The sequence below is a fragment of the Hirundo rustica genome, chromosome 14, assembly GCF_015227805.2.
Source record: "Hirundo rustica isolate bHirRus1 chromosome 14, bHirRus1.pri.v3, whole genome shotgun sequence".
NCBI lineage: Eukaryota > Metazoa > Chordata > Aves > Passeriformes > Hirundinidae > Hirundo > Hirundo rustica.
This window is the reverse complement of record NC_053463.1, coordinates 2,168,092-2,190,426: the sequence shown is the minus strand read 5'-3', so window position 1 is coordinate 2,190,426 and position 22,335 is coordinate 2,168,092. Positions and strand designations below refer to the sequence as shown.

At 53.5% G+C, this 22,335-nt stretch overlaps 1 protein-coding gene across 1 annotated transcript in view; it reads left to right on the top strand.

Annotated features, from left to right (window-relative positions):
* The first annotated feature begins 444 nt into the window (after positions 1-444).
* The window catches only part of NEURL1B (neuralized E3 ubiquitin protein ligase 1B), a 127,322-nt gene continuing 105,431 nt past the window's right edge, over positions 445-22,335 (top strand). Inside the window, exon 1 of the mRNA XM_040078614.2 lies at positions 445-542. Within this exon, the coding sequence (XP_039934548.1) occupies positions 500-542 (43 nt within the window). The 5' untranslated portion in view covers positions 445-499. The remainder of the gene's footprint in view (positions 543-22,335) is intronic.

Below are 22,335 nucleotides of genomic sequence, written 5' to 3'. Positions count from 1 at the left end.
AATCTCCCAGCTCTGTGGCACGAGAGGACCCCGGGACGCTGCTCGGGATTGGGAAGAAATCCTCACCCCGTTCCGTGACATTGGCTCCTGACCTTTCCCAGGCACAGCCAGGGGTCTTCTGTGCTGCGGGGCCGCGTTTTGGGAAAGGAGGAGGAGAGACCCCTGGGATCATTCCCACTGGGAACATCCCACTGTTCCCGCACTGCTGCGGGCACAGGGATGGGAATCTTTGGGCGGGATGACAGCGGGCTGGGCGGGCTGGGGCCGTCGGAGCCGATCCTCCTGCGGCTGGGCGGGCTGGGGCTGTCGGAGCCGATCCGGTGCCGCTCCGCTCCGCTCCGCCCGTGTCCCGCCCGCCGCCGCGGTTGGCGGTGCCGGAGCGGGGCGGGGCGGGGCGGCAGCTTCGAATCACTGCGAGAGCTGTGCCCGAACGCGTCCTGCCACCCGCACAGCCCCGCACTGACCCTCCCGGCCCTTCCCGGCCCCGCTCCGTCCGCCCATGGGTAACGCAGAGTCCGTCCCCCGCGGCACCGCCGACCCCGGTAAGTGCGGCCCCGTGGGCTCCGTGGGGCTCCGCTCGGTCCCGGGGTTCCCCCAGCGCTCCCCCAGCGCTGAACGCAAAACCAGGGTGGGGACGCCCCCCGCGTCCCTCGGGTGGGGAGGATGCGACAGCGGCGTCGGTGACGCGGAGGGAGGTGGCAGGTGACATGTCAGCGCTCGCACCGCGCTCAGCGCAGCTGCCGCGGGTCTGAGCCCCCTGCTCACCCGCGCTGGGATCGCCCCAGATACCTCCGAGAAGGTTTTGGGGGCTTTTTCTCCCCCTGCCAAACCAGAGCTGAGGCCGCGAACGCGCTTTCATCCCTCGCAGCTGCTGCCCGCGCAGCGTCCCTGCCAAATCCGCCCGCCGTAATTCAAAGTCCTGCGCTCCAAAATCTCCTGCCAATCCCGGCTCCGGGGCTGGGAGAACAGAGCCGGGAAAACAAACGGCTTGGCGCTGGCCAGGCCGCCGGGTGTCAGGTTCTTGGTGCCTTTTATGAGTCTTATTTTTTTTTTTTTTTTCGTGTCCACGAAGTCCAACAGCCGCCAGCCTGGTTGGCTGGATTTGAAGGGAGCTGATAACCGAGCTCAGCCAACCGGCACGAGATGCCAGCGCTCTGGAATACAAATAATCCTGGGTGGGAATAAGAAAAGCATTGAGTAACGTGCGGGCTAACGCGGAGCAGCGTCGCGGTTGCTGGTGCTGCTGGGGAGCAGCGAGGCTCTGCAAGCCTCAGCTTGTTTCTTGTTAACCTCTCCTTGGCCTGGGGCCTTCGGGACTTGCAAGAGCTGCAGAACAGTTGTATTTTTATTTATTTTTAAATGTGCGTGACCTGCTGCAGTTTCAGCTCTCAATAAAGCGTCGTCGTCCTTCCCACCTGGTTCTTAACGGAATGGGATCTTTGGGTTTTTTTTTTTAGGCATTTACAGCGTGGTCTGGTTTCATGACTTTCTTTCACAAACTCCTCGGTTTTGTTTTCTCTTCCTCTGGGGGAACCCAAAATATTTTGCTGCTGGCAGGACGAGGGTGTTGTCATTGACTCAGTGCGTGATGTGCAGAGGGGTGAAGCTGCACTGCTGGATGCTCCTGCCTGAGCCTCCCTGCAGGTGTGTGCGGTATAGAGGGGAGGGAAAAGTCCCTCTGGAGCTGGGCCAGGAACCTTTGGAGCAGGAGATTGCGTTGCCCTGAGTGGCAGGTTCATCTGGCACAAATCCAGAGCGGGATCCCAGCGATGCTACAGCGGCACAAAAAGGAATGTGGGTCAATGCAAAGGTGTCTGCGCCTGTAGCAAATGCTTCTCCACGGGGGAATTGGGCAGAAAATAGAGAGAAAAAACCCCTCAAACCCAAAAGAACAAACCAAACCCATTAATTCCTGATCCTTATTGGTACTGGGTGCTGCTCTCGGGTGTGTGGAGCATCACTGGGGTCAGAGCTGTGTGTACCTCGAGGGAGGGTCCCTGCTGTGCTGTGGGGCGCTGCTAAACCCCCAGGGGATGAAGAGCTGGCTGTTCCTAACAAATGAGTGCTTAAACCCTGCTGGAGTGGGTTATTCTCTCATTCCTTGTATTTCTCTTTCCCCGGAGCTGCTTCTGCTGTGTTTGGTTTCGGGGTGGTCAGCCCCCATCACATTTACATGCTTGCCATGTCATGCAAGATTATTTCTAACTGACTAATAACTCTGCTCCCTGATGTTGGTTTTTGTTTTGAAATCCAAACATCCAGTCTTTGATTATAAAACCAGCTCTGCCAAACAGAGTTGGAGAAAACATTCTGGAAGTTAATGGACTGTTAGGTAAGTCAGACCTCAATAATACATTTGTGTCAACAGCTGCTGCTGCTCCCGTTTGCTTAACACTGAAGGTAAATAAATGCATTTGATGATACTTCTAATATTGGACAGGAAAATTTGAACCAAGATGGAATTAATTGTGAAGGGCTAAAAGAAAGATCATCAGTGTTTGGGTAGAAAGCAGGAATGTGGATTGTAAAATCGGTAAATCCTTAAAGCTGGAGTTGTCGCTGAGGCACGAGGGTTCTTAATTTAGAAATATTGATCTGTACGTCTGTCATAAGTGAGGTTCTGCAGCCTGGTGAGCTGGGCAGGTCCCATGTCCCCTGGGCTCCGGGGTGGACACTGTCACTGGAGGGCAGCTGAGGATAAAAAGTCAGCACTGCTACTCTAACTCACAGCAAAATTAAAATAAAAAAGGCCGAATAAATGCCAGGGAAAGGACACTGTGAAGCTGGTTGCTTAAGGGATCAAAAGAAAAGCAAATAACCATGCAGCAGCTGGTCCCAGGAGAGCAAAGCTCTGAGGGGGACACAGCTGAGGGTGACTTCTCACTCCAGGAGCACCGTGCATCCTTCTGAACCATCAGGAACTCTCTCCGTGGGGGAGAAACTCTGAATTATTTGCACTTTGTGCAGGTGAAAAGTCGCTGAAAGGTTTCTTTGCATGATGCAAGTGGATTTATGCCTGTATTAGATAACCATTGCCTGAGTGAACTCTGTTAATGGCCTTGGAGTGTAAAAGCAAATTGCAGTGCTGGGATGTTCCAAGGCAGCCCAGAGCACACAGACGGCTCTGCTGCGTTACCTTCCGGTGGATCTGACCTTATTCAGGGCTTGGGTTTCTCCCAAAGTGTCATTCCCGGGCTTCTCTCGGCTCTTAGCTCCCAGATTTCTCCTTCTGTAGGAATTTTTCCGACAGCCCCTGTGCCGGAGAAGCGAGAGGAGTTTGTTCCCGCAGGGTTTTGTTCTCCCTCCGCTCTGAAGGGCAGCGGGAAGGATGAAAGATCCCAGCTCTGGGTTTAGATGGCGCCAGAGCCTCAGGAAAGGATCTCGCAGGGCTCCGAGCCCGGCACCACTCAACCCTGCTCACCTGAGCACAGCGCGGAGCCCGATGGAGTGGGAGCTGCCCTTGGGCGTTGAAACCTCGGGTTTGCTGGGGAATCTCGATTCCTGCAGCTGGGAAATACTCAACTCACGCTTTGCCTTCGCTGCCGTGCTTCTCACCCCGAGTCCCTGTCCGCAGCTGCCAAAATACTCCGATTCCCGCAGGGAGCGCGCCGGCGCTGCCCGTCCTGCGTGCGTTCGCAGCCGCGGGCTGAGCTGCTGGCACCGGGCTCCAGGCGGGCTGGGGCAGCTGTGGGCAAAGCAGCACGCTCCCCTCTCGCTTCGCTCGGGCACGCTTGGGTTTCACAGCAGCCTGTTCTCTCATTGACTGATTGCCGCTGCTGGCCGCGGGTGCGCGCCCCCCGGAGCGCTGGGGCTGTGCCAAGCTCGGCTCACCTGGGCACTCAGGTGATTGTCTCCGCTGGATTGTTTTTTGTTGAGGAATGAACGGCGTTTATGTGGATTCATCACGAAGGTGTTAAGGGAGTGCAAGTTGTGTTTCCTTCTCAATGCACGGTGTGAAATCATCCCAGAAGTTTGGCTGGGGGGGATTCTCTCGTGGAATCCCAGAATGGGATTGGAGGGACCTTAAAGCTCATCCTGTTCCAGCTGCCCTGCCATGGACAGGGAGAACCTCCAGGGTGCTCAGAGCTCCAATGTGGTGCTCAGGAAAAGTCGATGCTTAGTAGTGATGTCTCTTTTTTTACAGATCTGGATGAATTTTGGGTGGCTGGAGGCACCTCTGCATTGCTCTGGGACAAACACAAAGTGTTCAGTGTTCACTCTGATACAAACCTCCCCAGGGCAGGGGGCTGTCCTGAGCAGAGGGATACAGGGATTACAGCCCTGAGGGGAGATGGGAATGTCTTGTGGGTGTGTGTTCCCATCAGGTCACCCCTAACACCCCCTCTTCACCAGGGCCAAGCATTTTATTATCTCTGAGGCTGCTGCACACACCTAAAAAGGAGCATCCATAGGGCCTGACCAGAAAGGACTCCAGTTTTCATGCCTGGCACTCAAACCACGCAGTTATAAATCACTGCTCCTGCCTTGAACTGCAACATAAATGTTTATAACTCCTGTTGCTCTCCTGACAGCTTCCCCATTAATTTAGTGTCGAGACACCTTTTAATTTCTGACCTCAGCTGGGTACCAGCCCGGAGCCTGCTGACGTTGCTGACTTTTTCCCCATCAAGGACAGAAGCTTTGCTTTTAGAGCTCTGCCCTCAATTTGCAGAGGTGAGGCTTCTCACGCACGTCCCACCTTCTCAGGGCACCTCTTCCCTCCCTGGCTGGGATCACTCCCGTGGGTCTGAGAACCCCTCTGGGAATGGTTCCTGGGATACAGCTACAATTCCTGCAGCAGAGGGCGAGGGTAGAAAGGAATGAGAAACTTTAGATCGTAAAACGATCCAAAAATTCACCCAGCCCTCCATTGTCTCTATTTCTGGGTGCCTGATAAAACTAAAACTCAGGTTCTAAATAATGTGCAGCACTTCAGCAAGGAAAAGCGAGACAAAGGGGCTATTTAAAGCCACCTTCTTTGCAGGGCTTGGCCGGCGGGCTCTGCCTCTCCTGTGTCATTGTGTCCGTGCAAAACACAGACGAGAGAGAGGCCAGGAAATACAATGTGCACTCCAATTTAGAGCACATGCAAAGGTCAGCCCTGGTGCACGCCTGGCTTGGGGCTGAGCAGGTTAACTTGGATTTCTGTGAAGCAATGAGGGGTGTCACAGGCAGGCTGTGGATGCAGTTAGAGAGCAGAATAACCTGTCTGCCCCATGCCTGGCTGCTCTTTTTGCTCTGAAATTGAGGCATTATCTTCCCTTTCGTGGCTCTGTTCTGTCTTGCTGCTTGAATCCCGGATCTTTTACCCTTCAGTGTCCTTGGGTGGATAAGGAGGCCAGGAGTATGTGTGTGAAACCTTTGGAGAGCCATAAATATAAATGTGAGGCGTCACAACGGGTGGCCAGCTCGACAGCAGCTGCAAAACCCTCAGAGGCTGCTAACCTGAGCCGTGTTCTGGCAAGGGATAACACAATCAACACAATAAAACGCAATAAAAGCAGTTGCTAAACCGAAGGGAGCAGCTCGCTGCAGGTTGTTTGTGAGGACAGGGCGTGGGAGGGAGGCTGGAGATGGCCCAGGAGGAAAGGAGAGCACAGAGGGATGTGCTGGAGGCAACATCCAGCAGGGCTGTGCTGCGCTGGTGGGAGATGAGGAGCCTGCTGAGGTTCTGGACCTGCACAAGCTGGGGAGGGTCTGCTGCAGCCTGAAAGCTGAGCAGGGTTTTGGGATCCTCAGGGAGTCCATACAAAGAAAAATCTGTAGGGATTTCACTGAGGAGATGAGGCAGGTTAGTTTGTTGTTGTTGCTCTTTATTTGAAGGGGGACACTTGCACACTTTCCAAAGGCTAAAGTGCGTGTGTGTTTTTAAGAAGTTTCAAGACAATCTCAATGCTTTGAACAGCGGCTCTGATGTGCCCCTCCAGGATGAAATCTTGGACCAGCAGAGCACAAGGGAAGGTTATGAAGTTTTTTGGGGTCTGGGTGTAGGGCTGTGGGCTCTGTTCCCAGCTCAGGAAAGCTGCTGGGACAGCAATGATGTCCCCTACACCCAGACTGCTGTGCCTGCTTTAAATGCTGCATTTTCAGGGCACAGCACTCGCCCAAATATCAGACTGCACAGCATGGCATGGCCTTGAGAGGAGCCCCAGCTGTGGGGCTGTCCTCTCTTGGCTGTGTGAAGGGGAAACTGAGGCCCGAGGTGACACAGCTCATCTGTATCTTATCTGTGCCTTATCTGGAGTTTGCACCACCTGCCGTGGATGGGGCTTTTCTCTCCTGGTGGCAGCAATCCCCCGAATCTCGAGGCAGTTCAGGAGTCCTGGCTAAGATCCCTGCTGTCATCTCTGAACTGCGCTGCCTTCTCAGTGCCTGGGGGTATAAAACATCACATCCATTTGAGAGCTTTATCTGTGCCTCCTTTCTGCAGCGTCCTGATGGATTTTTGGCCTCGTTAAAGCAATCTTCTGCGAGGATTTATCTATTTTTCGTGTGTCAGAGAAAATTCTTTCTTTTTTTTTTTTTTTTTTTTTTTTTTTTTAGAGCTTCTTCATGCTGAATTAATTTGCTCTCTGTCAAACCTGTTTTGTTTCTCGCTCGAGTGGGAGAACCCAGCTCCCAGAAACGTGCGTGCATCTCCTCTCCTGCGTGTGGCACTCCCGTGCCAATAAATCCAGACCTTCAAACCCTCTGAAGGAACAGAGCCCTCAGCTGCAGCCAGGGATGGCTCTGGGTCCCAGCTCAGGCATTCCAGCCAGCGTCGCTCCCCTTTGGACTCATCAACCAAGCCATTCCTTTCATTTGGCCAGGAAAAAAACCCTTGAATTTGGGGAGATATGGAGCCTTCTCCTCCTCTTCCTCTCCTCGCCACTTGTGCCTTGCAGACAGGAGCTAGAGCTGGTGGGATGCTGCAGGGACAGGTGTTTTCCTCTCTTTATCCAAGCTGGGATAAGGTGGTTTGTTTTGGAAACTGGGAAAACAGGTTACTCAGCTGCTGGGAGCTGCTACTAATTCATGCTTTTTTTCCCCCTCTATCTTTAATTTGCCGAAGGTTAATGGGGCTGAGACAAACAAACCTCTCAAATGCCACAGGGTAACAATAACCCCAGCATTTCCTGCTGTGACCAGGGGAGCTGCCTGCTCCCTGTCCCTTGGGAATGGCCTGGATTGTCCCAGCCTTGAGACAGCTTGGGGCTGAGCTGCATCTCTGTCATGGCCAGAGCATTCAAGGGTGATTTTAGGATGCTTCAGGGCTCCTGCTGAGAGCAGGGATGATAAATCCAGGTTTACTTGATATCCAAACCTGCAGGTGCACAGGGCAGGGCTTGGGTCAGGACTGGAGCAGGGTTTGGGGCAGGACTGGAGCAGGGCTTGGGGCAGGATCAGAGCTGGGTTTGGGGCAGGACCGGAGCAGGGTTTGGGGCAGGACCGGAGCAGGGTTTGGGGCAGGACCGGAGCAGGGTTTGGGGCAGGACCGGAGCAGGGCTTGGGGCAGGATCAGAGCTGGGTTTGGGGCAGGACTGGAGCTGGGTTTGGGGCAGGACCGGAGCAGGGTTTGGGGCAGGACCGGAGCAGGGCTTGCGTCAGGACCGGAGCACGGCTTGGGTCAGGACCGGAGCACGGCTTGGGTCAGGACCGGAGCAGGGCTTGGGGCAGGATCAGAGCAGGGCTTGGGTCAGGACCGGAGCAGGGCTTGGGGCAGGACCGGAGCAGGGTTTGGGGCAGGACCGGAGCAGGGCTTGGGTCAGGACCGGAGCAGGGCTTGGGGCAGGACCGGAGCAGGGCTTGGGGCAGGATCAGAGCTGGGTTTGGGGCAGGACCGGAGCAGGGTTTGGGGCAGGACCGGAGCAGGGTTTGGGGCAGGACCGGAGCAGGGTTTGGGGCAGGACCGGAGCAGGGCTTGGAGCAGGACCGGAGCAGGGTTTGGGGCAGGACCGGAGCAGGGTTTGGGGCAGGACCGGAGCAGGGCTTGGGGCAGGACCAGAGCAGGGTTTGGGGCAGGACCGGAGCAGGGTTTGGGGCAGGACCGGAGCAGGGTTTGGGGCAGGATCAGAGCAGGGTTTGGGGCAGGACCGGAGCAGGGTTTGGGGCAGGATCAGAGCTGGGTTTGGGGCAGGATCAGAGCTGGGTTTGGGGCAGGACCGGAGCAGGGTTTGGGGCAGGATTGGAGCAGGGCTTGGGTCAGGACCGGAGCACGGCTTGGGGCAGGACCGGAGCAGGGCTTGGGGCAGGATCAGAGCTGGGTTTGGGGCAGGACTGGAGCTGGGTTTGGGGCAGGACCGGAGCAGGGTTTGGGGCAGGACCGGAGCAGGGTTTGGGGCAGGACCGGAGCAGGGCTTGGAGCAGGACCGGAGCAGGGTTTGGGGCAGGATCAGAGCTGAGTTTGGGGCAGGATCAGAGCTGGGTTTGGAGCAGGACTGGAGCAGGGTTTGGGGCAGGATCAGAGCAGGGTTTGGGGCAGGATCAGAGCAGGGTTTGGGGCAGGATCAGAGCAGGGTTTGGGGCAGGATTGGAGCAGGGTTTGGGGCAGGACCAGGGCAGGGTTTGGGGCAGGGTTTGGGGCAGGACCGGAGCTGGGTTTGGGGCAGGGTTTGGGTCAGGACCGGAGCAGGGTTTGGGTCAGGACCGGAGCAGGACTTGTGCCATGTGGCTGCTGAAGTTTTTTGGTGTCAGGAGGAACAGCTGGGGGCTGGAGAAGGCTGGAGAGGCTGAGCAGGAGGGAGGATCTCCCACTTCTCTCTTTCCCCTCCTGCTGATGTGGAGGAACAAACCCAAACCGAGCTGCCCCGGCTGGGACAAGTCCCCTGGGGGGCTCTGCCCCTCCCCAGCTGAGTGTTTTTGGAGGTTCTGGGTGCTCCTTGCTCTGCTGGGCACTGGGTGAGGGGGAGCTGGGGCTGAGCAGGGTCTGGGAGAGGCCGAGCAGAATAAGAAAAACAAGAAGCAGTTGTTTGTTAAGCTGCTTTGTTCTCTCTATTTCTGCAGCTAACCTTTTGCTTCTCGAAGCAATAAAATACAAAACAAAACAACCCTCTTCAAAAAAATATTTCAGGGTGTTTCTTTGTGTGCTTTGACTAAGCTGTTCCTCATAAACCGGCGGCTTTTGCGTAAACACAGGCACGGCAGGCAGAATTATCTGCCTTTTTATTATTATTATTATTTTGCAGCTGTCAAGTACCTTTGCTACCCCAGAAATGTGTAAATGTGGGCAGTGAGAGGCAGAGCAGACAGAACCTGGGGTGCCCTCGTTTGCCAGGACAGCCCTGCCTGCTCCTGCTCTGCCCTGACCCCGAGCCGCTTTGTCCCTGATGCCACCAGGTCTGAGCAGGGCTCTGCTCCAGGGAGTCCCAGGCTGGACATTAAACCAGCCCAGGGCTTCAGAGCACGAGGTAGGGACTGAAAACCAACCCTGGGCTGCATCTCTGGGCAAGGGCCATCCTCAGGGCTGTCAGTGTGCCTCTGGAGATGGGCTTTGATGTGAACTTTTAATTGCTTGCCAGTGCCCGAGTCCCAGCAGAGCTGGAGGTGGCAGCAGCAGCTGTTTGGTTGCTAATTGCTGTGTCTGCTCCCTCGTGGCCTCCAGTCAAAGCTGGCATGGTAAATCCAGGATCTGCTGGAGAGCAGAGAGCTCTCCCTTCCACCCCTTTGGGCTTCAATGATTTCTTCCTCTTTTTTTTTTTTTTTTTTTTTTTTTACCCCCCCCAGATAAAAATGAACAAAAATTCTGCGTCCCGTGATGGCTCTGATAAGCTGGAGGCTCCAGACATGCCCCAGCACAGACTGCCCATTACAGCCTTTGTTTATCTAAAAATAAAAAGCCCAACCTCATTATCTTGATGATGGGAAAAAAAAAAGAAAAAAAATTCCATAAACGTGCCAGAGGCGTAATTGGTGCCAGTGGAAACCAAAACTGACCCTTTGCCTTCCCCTCCGCCCACCTTTTTCACAGTCAAGTGGTTTGGGAGGGAGCTTTTCTTAGGGCCTGGTGGTGCTGCAGGAATCCTTTCCCATGGACCCAAAGCGGCCTCAAATGATCCAGGGGACGGTGGAAGAATCCCTGTGCTAAAATTCCAGGTGGGATCACGTATCCCTGCCTCTCGAGCCGCGATCAGATCCTTTTGGGACCAGCCTGAGGGCAGCAGCAAAGTGCCCCGGGAGTGCTCGTGGCAATCTCGTCACCAGCGCCTTTCCCAACGCGGGATCATCCCGTCACTGGGATAATTGGGCACTCTGTTCCCTGCCTGGCTGCTGGCCAGGGGCAGCGGCTCCAGGGTAGCACCTTCTCCTGGTTCTTCACCCCCGCTGTGCCTGAGGGTCCCTGCGAGCCTTCCCTGCCCTTTTCGGGGCGCTGGCATTCCGGGCTCGGCTGCTGGGGCGCGCCAGGGCAGGAGTCACCTCCCCGATGAAGGTGTCACCTCAGCTGGGGCCGCTCAGGATTTCCTGTCACTCTCTGGGCTCAGCTGCTGGCAGGGGACCCGTGCTAAGCCGGGTGTCCCCTCAGTGCCACCAAACTCACCAGGCAGGGCCGAGCCTCTGAGGATCCCGTGGGAGCAGTGGCGGCTCAGCGAGGGATGGATTTCACAGGAGGATTATCGCCGCACAATGTGCTTTTTGTGCAGTTACGTGGTGTCTTTGAAATCATTTCCTCCAACGAGTCTGTCCGCACCCAAACCAAAATAAACATTCTGAAAGGCTGCGAAGATGGACGCGCAGTGCTTGCCCTCGAATGCAGCTTTTTCTCCCGCTCCTCACAGGCACCTGCTCCGTGTCCTGGGAAGGAGGAGCATCCAGGAATGCCGAGTTAGGATTGCCCAACGCAAACCTGGACCTTCCAAAGCTTCATTTCAGACCGTCAATATCCCTTGGAGTCAGTAACTTTCTCAGAAAAAGGAGCAAGTGAAACCTGGGGCGCTGTCGCCTCCTTGCTCTGCCTTTTTTAAGGTCAATGATTTCTTTTCATCACTCTGAGGCCCTGCCCCGTTCCCAGTGCTGGCTCCCAAGCCTCCTTCCACACCTCTGAGCTGATTCCCCGTTTGCTCTCACCCATTTTTGGGCTCACACAGAGCGTGGGTGCTGCCCATGCTGGGGGTGAAACGAGGCGTCACCTCAGCAGCAGCCACCACCCCCCACAGCTGCTCCTCTGAACTTTTCTCGGCTTTTTCCTTCGGGAATAATTTGTTTTAAAGGAGGAATTTCAACCCCTGCCCCCTCAGCCTATTTTCTGGGTTGATAAACTGTGATCTCCCTGGGGAGCTGGTGTTTTGGGGTGAGGGAACTGTCCTGATGAACCTCGTCCAGCCATCCCCTGTCCCCAGTGAGACCTGCTCAGGCCAAACCCAGTCTCTGCTGGCAGCCCCAGACGGGAAAGTGCTCTGGTTTTAATTAGCATCTTCATTAGTTTATCAGGCATTGGCACCACTGCCATTCCTGGCTGCACTTTTCAGCAGAGCTCTTGTTCTTGCTATCCTTCAGTGCTTAATTTTTTCAGTTATCATCAACTATCATTTTCCTGGTTCAGGGAGATATTCCTCTGAAATTCAGCGTTTGTTAGCTGAGCTGGGTAATACATCTTCTTTTTTTTTTTTTTTTTTCCTCCCCAATAACCAAATCACTTCAGTTTTTCTTCTTCTGCCCAGCTCCAGATAGTGCCTGATCATTAATCCCAGAAATGTGCTGAGATAGGAAAGGTGTATCCTTCTGACAGATAAGCTTGACTGACATAAATAATTTAGTTCCTCTGCAACCTTTTTTTTTTCCCTTCTGTAGCTGCTGGAGATCGAGGTGACCCACAGAGCCATCTGAAATTCTCCTGCCAGTGATTTCCAGCTTTGATTTTGTTTTCAGCTATTTGGCAGCTGTAATTTATACTCATGCTCCAGTGGCTTCAGGAAGATTACATTCTTTATTTTCATTTCATTTTTCTGCTACAGCAAGTGAAGAAAAAATGCGGGCATTTCGTCTATTTCCTTCTTTGGTGTGGTCGGAGCTCTGGGTTTTCCTTCATCCCTCTCCCTGCTGATTTTTGTCTTCCCGGAATCATCTTTATCCATCCCATGATGGACTCCCTGTGCTGCCCCAGTTTTCTGCCTTTTGGCTGGGAAATTTGGTTCCAGTTGTTGCCATTGGCTCACTCTTGGCTTGGCCAGGCTTTTCCCTCTCTTTGGTGGCAGAGGCTCTCCTGGGGACGGTTCAGCAGAGGTGGAACTGCAGTGGGGTCAGTGGCTCTGCCTTTCCCCGTCCCCACAGCCTTGGGGACACAAATTAAGTGACCACGGGAGGGGGCTGGGGCAGCCCACAGGCAAAATTTGCTTTTTGCCAGTGAGCAGAGCCTGTGTGGCCGTGACAGGGACTGCCACTGGTTGGACTGGGAGCTTGGGGGCTCTTGGCTCTGGCACTGAGCCTGCTCAGGGTCCCTTCTGTCCGCCTGCTGCTTCTCCTAGGGGCATGAACCCCCTCGAGGATGTCCTTTCTTCTCTTCCCGGAGTTTCTCCCTGGCAGCTTGGCACCAGGGGAGCGCAAACCCGGGTTAGAATCTGGCTGAGAGCCTGGTTAGACCCACAGCTGTGTCAAAGGGAAGGGAAGGTGCTGAGGGAGTTCCAAGGAGCCAATTTTTGGTGCAGTTTGCTCCTCATCTGTCCCTTTGTGACAGAAAAATCCTCCTGCGTTGTTTGGGCCCACGTTTCTCCCTCAGGGCAGCTCACCCACCTTAAAAATCTGAGTCTGTGTGATGGTTTTAGTTCACTTCCTTCCCAAACTACCACACCAACCCTGCTCAGCAGCTCTCTGAGCTCAGGACAGAGCACCAGGAGTAATTCCCACCCCAGTACCAGGAGTAATTCCCACCCCAGCCCTTCGGAAGGTGCCATGTGTCAGTGTGGCATTCAGGGATTCCTGGCAGAGCTTTGGGAGTCTGAGGGGTGCTGAAATGACAGCCTGTGGGAATCCAACTCTGCTGCACAGGCTTTGAACACTGAGAGGGGAAAAAATGAAACCAAACCCAAAGCTCGATTGGCTTTTTGGTTGTGATTTCACTGGCAAGGCAGGGAGTTTGCAGCTGATGGGAGAAAATCTTGGCTGCTGAGCCTGGGGTGGGATGGAGGGATTTGAGTTGAGCTTTCTCATTTCATCTTTGTGGTAGTGACTCACTTGACACTTGACTTTATTCTGTAATTGCAATCCTTTAACCTGAAGCTTTGCAGCTGGAGAGCTGACAGGTCGCTCTGCTCAGCGGGTGTGAGAAGAGCTGTCCCAGGTTTGATGGTCCTCTGCCCTGTCAGGGTTCTGTGCCAGCCCCTTTCCAGCTCCAGAGCTGCTCCCAGCGAGAGCAGTGGAAATGTTGTCTCATCAGAGGCCGTTCCTGGCTATTGGGGTCTCTCCTGGGGCTGGTGTCCCTGCACAGGGAAAATCCCACAGCTGGAGCTGTTGTGGAATTTGGCTGTGCTCGGGGCAATGCCCAGAGTGTTCCCTCACCAGGAGGAGCAGGGAGTGACAGAGAGGATGCAGTGTCCTCCCCAGAGCAGGGAGGAGAGCTCTTCACCTTCAGCAAGGTCGTGCACTTGTGTTTCTCCACCTTTTCCAGCTGTTCGTGGGGATGCCGTGACGCTGTCAGTGTCTCAAGAGCATTGGAGGTGCTCTGAGATGTGCTGGGACTCACTGTGTGCTGCTGTATTTATGGTTCAGAGGGGTTGACCCACTCACCCAGCCCAAACTTTCACACAGCTCTTCCCGTCCGGTGTCCGTGCTTTGCAGCATCTCTCCTTGGCTCTGAGTTTTGGTAAGGAAAGAGGTGTCTGTGCAGTGAGCAGGATGCCCCTGACATCCTCCAAGGTCTGTCTGAGAGGTTGTAGGGTAGACAAAAATGTGGCGCTGCAAAACTCTCACTGGGCCTTCTGTGCATTTAAATAGCTTTAAAAACGATTTCTGTAGGCACGGAATCCTCACTGCCATCGCCAAACCCAAAGTGCAGGACCGGGCTCCACATCTGATTCAACTCCTGATGAATCATTATTTCCACTACTCGTCGCTCATAATTGCTTTTGCTAATCCTCGGCTGCATTTGCATTTTCTCAGTGCTCGCCTTCATCCCCTTCATCCCTTCCTGGGTGCAAGTCTGGAGGTGCCAACATGCAGCTTTTGTCCCTGGTGGTGTCCAGGGGAGATGTAACTGCAGGAGAAGGTGATCTTTGGCCGGTATAAATTACCAAAGCCGTGCTGAGGGGATCTGAAGCACTCAGCTGCAGGAATTCCCAGGGGATATTTCATTCCTGCTGGCTGGAACAGCAGAAAGCTGCTGGGGGAAATGGCCTTGTTCAAACATACCTGATGTGAGCACGACTCACAGCTGAGCAATTCCCTGCTCCTTTGTTTTGGCCTGTTAAGCTTTAGCAAAATAAAATCAATCTATTGGCCTTTTCTGCTGGCTCCTGTGTGGAGTCAGGTGTTTTACAAGCTCTCCACATCCTCTTGGCCACACAGCAGCCTGTTAAACTGGAACCCCAAGGCAGAGGCTCCCTGGCAGCTCACAGGAAAAGGATTGCCAGGTTAAATATGGTTTAGTTGCTTAAAGGGTGAAAAGTTCTCCTGCAGATAACCAGAGTTCAGATCTGTAATTCTGACTTATTCCAGCACTGATTGCACTTGGGTTCCTTGCTGTTGGTTAAGGGATGGGAAGGCGGAGGGTTTGTATGGATTCTGCTGCATTAACCCCGTGGTCAGGACTGTAAATGGTTCGGGGAGAAAAAGGCACCTGAGCCAAGCCTGGTTGTCACAATGAAAGGAAATTGTCCCTTTTCAGCTTCAGCTGAATTTGCAAAACGTCCTGACCCCACTGTGTGCTCACCCAAACCCCTCAAAACAGGGTCAGTAATAAACAACTTTACTTCATTCAGATCTCCTGGAACAGGAGGAGAAGGGGGGCCAGGAAAACTTATTGAATGGAAAAGGATGGGATCCTTTTAAAAAGAAAAAAAAAAAAAAAATAGGAAGAAACGGCTCCTTCCCGCTTTTCAGAAAGAATTGCAAACAATGGAGGTAAAACCTGGGACACAAACCCATCCCCTGTGTAGGCTGGGAGCTCCAGAGCCATCCAGCTGGCTCCAGCCAGCTCCAGGCACATCATTTCCCCTCCAGAGAATCACGGAGTGGTTCAGGCTGGAAAAGACCTTCTCTGTTCGTGTTTCTCCCCCTCTTTCTCCCATTCAGGAGCAGTGTTGCCAGTGGGCAAATGCTAATCCATCCTGACAGCTCTGCCCATCTTCCTGCTTTGGTCTGGCAACCAGCAAACAGCTTGATTAAGGTCCCTGGGGCTTTATTAGTGCAGCTTGTTGCCTGTAAATTAATCAACAGGTTTCTCATGTTTAACTCTTGCTGGGAATGTTCTGCATTGCTGTGGGTGGTGAATCGAGCCTTTAAAGCTGGCTTTTTTTAAAAAAAAAGGCATAGCAAAAATAGCTTCAAAGGTTTTACAGTCCTGGGTTCTTGGGGCAGGAGGCGAAGAAATCTCGTGGGCTCTGCAGGTGCTGCTTGTCCCATCTCTAAGAGCAATTTCAGGCTTTTGCTTTATTTCCCTTGGCTGTTGGCCCCCTGTAAAATATCCATTATCCATGCAGAGGGCAGCCAGATGGAACCTGCACTTTGCTGAGGTGTCCATAAGAAATCAGATGTGCTCTGGTTCCTCAGATCAGAACGCACGGGGGAACGGGACCTCCTTGCTGCCCTGAGGTTCGTTCTGGAGCCGTGGGCAGAAGTTGCCAGGATGTTTTCTTTGGCAGTGCTGTCTTTCAGGCTTTGGGCTTGTCCTTTAACTGTTTGGCCTCACCACAGAGGGGTTGGGAAAAATGACTTTGTAGCTGCCGTGGTTTGCACAGAAGAGCGGGGCTTGGATAACGAGCAGAAGGTCTGGGGAGCGCACCCCGAGTTTTCAGGTGACTGCAGACACCACGATGGAGATGACTGATGTTGTAGGATATAAAGGGCTGGACATTCTCTCATTATTTCAAAGCTCACAGGATTTCCAGCTTCTCACACGGGGGACACCCAGTTCCTTACCTCTCTTTCCCACTGCTGTGCCTGTTCCACTCTCTGGAGGCTCCACCAGTGCATTCCCTCTGTGTCCTGCCTTCAGCCCTGAGGGACAGCACGGCCCCTGCCTGTGCTCCCACACACCAGCAGCACCCTGCACATGGAATCTCATTCGATCTGCTCTGGACTTCACCCCCGGTGAGCAGCACTGAGCCACGCCGCTCCTATCCGTTATTTTTAGCAACAGTCAAAGACAGAAGAAGCAGAATGTGCCTGTTGTCTCCTGCCCCAGTGGGAGGGGAGCAGCTGGCAGAGGAGGGCTGCCCTGCTTTGGGCACATTCCCCCAGGAAGGATGTGTTCCTGAAGCTGGCTCCAGTCGGATCAGAGCGGGGTGAGGTGTGGAATTTGCCTTCAGAATCTGGCCAGCATCTGTCTTCTGGATGTACAATTCTCCTCTTCTGGCAGTACAAATTCTCACCTTTGATCACACTTTTCATGCCTATTTTACTAGAAGGCTTTAAAGCATCTTAGTGCTCAACTGGAGTTGTTGCATCCAGGTGTGAGCAACGCTTCCTGCCCCAAAGGAACTTGGAGAGTGAGGCTCCAGCTTTGGATCCTTGGCATCTGTGGGTGAAGCAGCTTGTAGATACCTGCACCACCAGGGAGAGCTCCCTGGCAGGAGCTGAAACACCTGCAGGAGCCAAGTGTGGGAGCTGGAATTCCCGGTGATGCTGCCTATGGGACTCCCCAGGTGACAGCAGAAAATCGTGTGCACAGGAAGTGCTTTCTCTGCCATTTAAAATGTCCTAGCAGTTAATCTGCTCTTGTCAGGAGGTTCTTTGTGAGGACAGAGGGAAGAGTGGTGTTTCTGAAGGGTGATGTTTAAGACAAATGTGTTCTGGCCACTGTAGCCTTGAGGATTAAGGGAATCTTGGAAAAGACCTCAGAGAGCAGGTACCAGCAGGGCTGAAAAAAGTTGCCTCATGTGGAGTTCATGGAAGTATGGAATCTTCTGAGTTGGAAGAGACCCACAAGGATCCAGCCCCTGCACAGACCCCCCAGATTCCACCCTGAGCCTCCCTGCAGTGCTGTCCAAGCTCTCCTGGAGCTCTGGCAGCCTCGGGGCTGCGCCCATTCCCTGGGGAGCCTGGGCAGCGCCAGCACCCTCTGGGGGAAGAACCTTTCCCAAAATCCAACCCGACCATCCCCTGGCACAGCTCCAGCTCCTTGGCACAGTTCAGACAATCCTGAGCGTGGCCACTGCCCCAGAGGCACAGCTGCTGATTCCCATTTCCCACCAGTGAAGACTTTCCCTGTGGGAATTTCCCATTTGGGATATCCTCCTTTCCCTGCTGATGAGGGCACACAGGCTCCATCCCTTGAGCCCACACTTTTTTTTTGGTTTTGGATCTTGTACCCCAGAGGGGTCTCTGCCAGCGGGGAGTGGCAGAAGGATGACTGCAAGGTTTGGGAGGGGGAGAGGGCATCAGCTCTGTGCCACGCATGCTGCTGGGCACAGCTGGCTGGCACACGTGGCTCTGTGACAGGTCTGTCACCTCCCTGGTGCTGGCCTTTGCGCCGTGCCGTGCCAGCGTGGTGGCAGCCGTGACGCATCCATCCGCCGTGCCTGCTGCTCCCCGTTGCCAGGCACGGAGCAGTGACCTTTTCGGAGAGGAGGAGAGGGTGGGTGGGAGGCAGTGGCAGCCCTGGCTGGGGGGTTTTGGATTCATGGAGCAAAGCTGCCGATCCCTCCTGCCTTGCTGGGTGCGGGAAGCTCCATCCCCTCCTGCCTGCTGGGATCGAGGCAGAGCTTTCCCTGCTGGGCCCTGCCATCTCCGTGGGAAGCCGTGCCTGGATTACGGCAGGAAGGATCAGGATGATGCTTGGAAAAATGCTGTTTGTGGGCTGCTGCAGACCTGGCTGTGTCAGCCTGGCTCTAGGAAATTTGGATGTCCCTGCACCCTTCTCACCCTGGAAAAGCAGCCAGCAGCAGAAGGATTTTGGATCTCGTGCCCTGCACAGTGACTTGTCCATGAAATTGTCACCTTTTCTGTGCTGAAGGGGTTTTTCTGTGACTCCAGCACCTGGACAGTGCTCTGCTCTGTGTGTGCCTGTTCTGAAGTGAAACCGGGGCTGGCTTCTCTAGAACAGAAAATATTTTCCAGGTATTTGAGGTCAGCATGACTCGGGAAATAATTCCGAGCCTCTCAGGGTCGGTTGGTACAAACGGCACCGTCAGTGCAGGGAGATGCAGCTCTGTGTGAAGGGGTGAGGTGGAACAGTACCAGACATAACCTGAAATGACTTAACAAGCTGCTCAAGTTTTTTAAATGCATGTGTCTTTTTTTTTTTTTTTTTCCTTTAATTTAAATTTCCTCTGACATTTCATAGGCTTCATCACTCACCGTGAAGCCAAGATCCATGTGAGTGTGTGCGGTAGGATTGTTTTTAAATTTTATTTTAAATACAGATGTCTGGAATAACTTTTTTGCACACACTGTAGGAGTGTAAAGGTTTCTAAGCAACATCATTTCATGCTGTTTGCATTCGAGAATGTAAAACAGGGCTCCTTTTTTTAAAAGTCTCTGCAGTGCAGGCATAATTACAGGATCCCATTATGCAGCATTGTGTCTACGGTGAAGCCTGCCCTAATGGAATATTCTGCCTTCTGCTGAAGCCTTACCTGCTTTTTACCAAGACACTTAAGGACTTAATTAGCGTCATTATAGACTGCCACCCCCTTCCTCAGCCCCGTGCATGAAGGGATAATGATCTGTCCAAGCTAGCGGCGTGTTCACTTCCCATGGTTATCAGCACGGCATGGAGGGAGCTCTCTTGAATTGAACGTGGAGGAGGAGGGGGGGAAATGAAAGCATTTCCTAGGAGCAATAAATGCACTCTGTGCTTGCTTGGCCTGGTTCCTGCCATTGAGCTGGGAGGGTGTTTGTCACCGGGAGATCTCCGTGGATCTGCTCCGTGCGATGCCTCAGCCTGCAGCAGCCCTGCAGGGCACCCGTGGGCACTCCAGCCTTCATCAGGGTGCCTGGAGATCTGTGGGGGCAGAAAACCTGGCCCTGATGTCTCTGTGGATGTGTCACGTGTGGGCAGCATCTTCCACTGACCTGTCCATCCATCCATCCATCCATCCATCCATCCATCCATCCATCCATCCCTCCATCCATCCATCATCCATCCATCCATCATCCATCCATCCATCCATCCATCCATCCATCCATCATCCATCCATCCATCCATCCATCATCCATCCATTCCATCATCCATCCATCATCCATCCATCCATCATCCATCCGTCATCCATCCATCATCCATCCATCATCCATCCATCATCCTCCATCCATCCATCCATCCATCATCCATCCATCCATCATCCATCCATCCATCATCCATCCATCCATCCATCCATTATCCATCCATCCATCCATCCATCCATCCATCCATCCATCCATTATCCATCATACATCCCTCCATCCATCTCTCCATCCATCTCTCCATCCATCCATCCACATCCATCCATCCATCCATCCATCCATCCATCATCCATCCATCCATCAATCCATCCATCATCCATCCATCATCCGTCCATCATCCATCCATCATCCATCCATCCATCCATCCATTATCCATCATACATCCCTCCATCCATCTCTCCATCCATCTCTCCATCCATCCATCCATCCATCCATCCATCCATCCATCATCCATTCATCCATCCATCCATTCCATCATCCATCCATCATCCATCCATCCATCCATTCCATCATCCATCCATCATCCATCCATCCATCCATCCATCCATCCATCCATCCATTATCCATCATACATCCCTCCATCCATCTCTCCATCCATCTCTCCATCCATCCATCCATCCATCCATCCATCCATCCATCATCCATTCATCCATCCATCCATTCCATCATCCATCCATCCATCCATTATCCATCCATCTATCCATCCATCCATCATCCATCCACCCGTGCATCCATCCGTCTTTGTAATTAGAGTGGATGGATGCTTCTCTGGGCACACCTTCCCTCACAGGGAAGGATTCCTTCCCAATATCCATCTAAACCAGATCTAAACTGCTTCTTGCTGGGCAGCAGGTGTTGCACTGGAAGCAGCTGTGGTCAGAGGGTTGGAGCGACAAGAGGTGGTGGCTTGGGGACACAGCTCTGATGCTGAGGGACGCTGGGGAGCATCACCCTGCTGCCACAAGACAGCAAAGCTCCTGTCAGCTGGATGGTCAGGCCTGATCCCCAGTGGTAAACAACATTTGCACTGAGCTGCCCAACAGACTTCTGTAAACATCTGGGGGCTTTTTTTTGTATTTTATGAGATGAGTGTTGACTTTTGTACCAGAGACGGGGCCAGAGGAGGTTTTATTGCTGGTTAGGTAACTTCTCTGGCATGTTGTGTTGGGAGCCCCAGCCGTAATTAATGAGGTGTGGGAGTGCTGTGGTGCATGTGCTGTTTTGTGTGATGGCTGTTGCTGCTGCACCCCGTGCCAAGACGTGGCCATGACGTTTTCCTTACAGATGGACAACCCTCAGCCCCCTCCACCTCCTGTGTCCATCCTGTGGTGGTATTTCTGCCCTACCTGCTCCCGCTTTTTGTTACCCCAGCCAGTTTTCTCTGGAACTCTGCTGATGTCTTGCAGGGAAATTCACCCCAAACCTCTGCTCTTTGTGCTTGTTAGTTCAGGTGGGAAGGGGCACTCTGAGGGTGTCAGGGATTTGGGAGCAGGTCCTTGTGGCACTGCCACAGATGGATTCAGGGCTGCTGTTTAAAGGCTTGTGGCTCATCTCTTGTGAGAGGCAAAGACTGGAAAGAAGAATCTGTGATGCCGGTGTATTTCCTGTTTTCCTAGACTCACCTGGAGTCCTGAGCATCACCTGCTTGCTCCCTCACCTCAAATGTGTGTGTGTGTCCTGGGGTGGTGCAGGGAATCACCCACGCTGGGAGCAACCTGCAAAGCCCGGAGCAGCTCCAGGCCCTCACCTCCCTGGCTTGTGAGAAGTGTCCCTGCCACTGCAGGGGGTGGGAATTGGATGCGCTTTAAGGTCCCTTCCAACCCAAACCATTCTAGGATTCCACAATCTCCTGCTCTGCTTTGCTCATCCAGGCTGCCTCCCCTTCCCTGTCCATTTTTATGCAGGATTGGCTGCAGTGATGCAGTACCTGCTATATTTATTTTTCCCCCCCCCCAAAATCCACTCGGCTCTTCTCTGGCTTTTCCAACCCCTGCCCTCAAGGAGCTGTGTGTGATCCCTGCTCAGAGAACATCCCCTCAGCCCCACGCAGGCACGGGAAGGTGCAGGCAGTGCTGGCCCCCAGCACAGAGCCCATCCAAGCTGCAGCTCCCTCGGGTTTTCCAGGGAAGTGGCCGGAGGTCTCCAGCAGTACACATTGCCTTTGGCTTCATAAGCACTGAAAAATGGTGCCAGATGGATGGAGCTTTACAGGATCTGCCCTGTGCTCCATGTGTTTTAAACAAACCTGGGAGGGGGTTTGGGCTGGATCCTTGTTTGTTCTTGAAGGGATTGACGAGGGCTTCAGAGTCCTGGTCCATCCATCTTCCATATGGAGATAAAAAGTTTTGGCTGAACGCTGCTAAATGTGCCGTCATCTATCACAGCGGAGGCGGGATTGTGTCAAGGAAAAATAATCCACCATCAGGCTCAAAAGGAGAAAAAAAGGAAAAGAAAAAAAAAAAGGAAAGAAATAAGATTTCCAGTAAAACGCATCGCTTTTAAAAATCCAATTCACTCTTTGCCAAGTCATTGTTTGGTTTTAGACTTGTTTCACATGAAAGCAACCTTTAAAGGTTACTTTTATCCCTCTTTAATGAGCTATAGAAATGAGGCTGGCCTGCTGCAGGGCAGAGGGCAGGGATGGGGCTGTGTGTGGAGCTGATGCTCCCCTTTGGAGCAGCTCTGGGAGCTGTACCACAGCTCCTGGCTGCCAGATTCTGCAGCCAGCAGCTTTCAGCAAGAGGAACGAAAGAGGATCCTTGATGTATATCTCTCCCCTTGCTGTGGTGGAAATGATACGTGCTGCAGTGTGTGTGGGAGAGAGAATAGACGGGGCCGGCTGTGTTTTTCTGGAGTGTTCTGCTGGGCTTTGCACCCCGGGGGCCAGGTTTGCTGACACCCCTGCTGTGCTGAGTGCTCTTTGGAGGTGTGACCCCCCTGCACTCAGTGACACCTGCCCTCCACCCTCCCCAGTGGTGAGGGGACACCGAGCCGCCTCCCCAGGACAGCCTTGTGCTGCCCCTCCTTCCCTCTGTGCTGCCTGGGGGT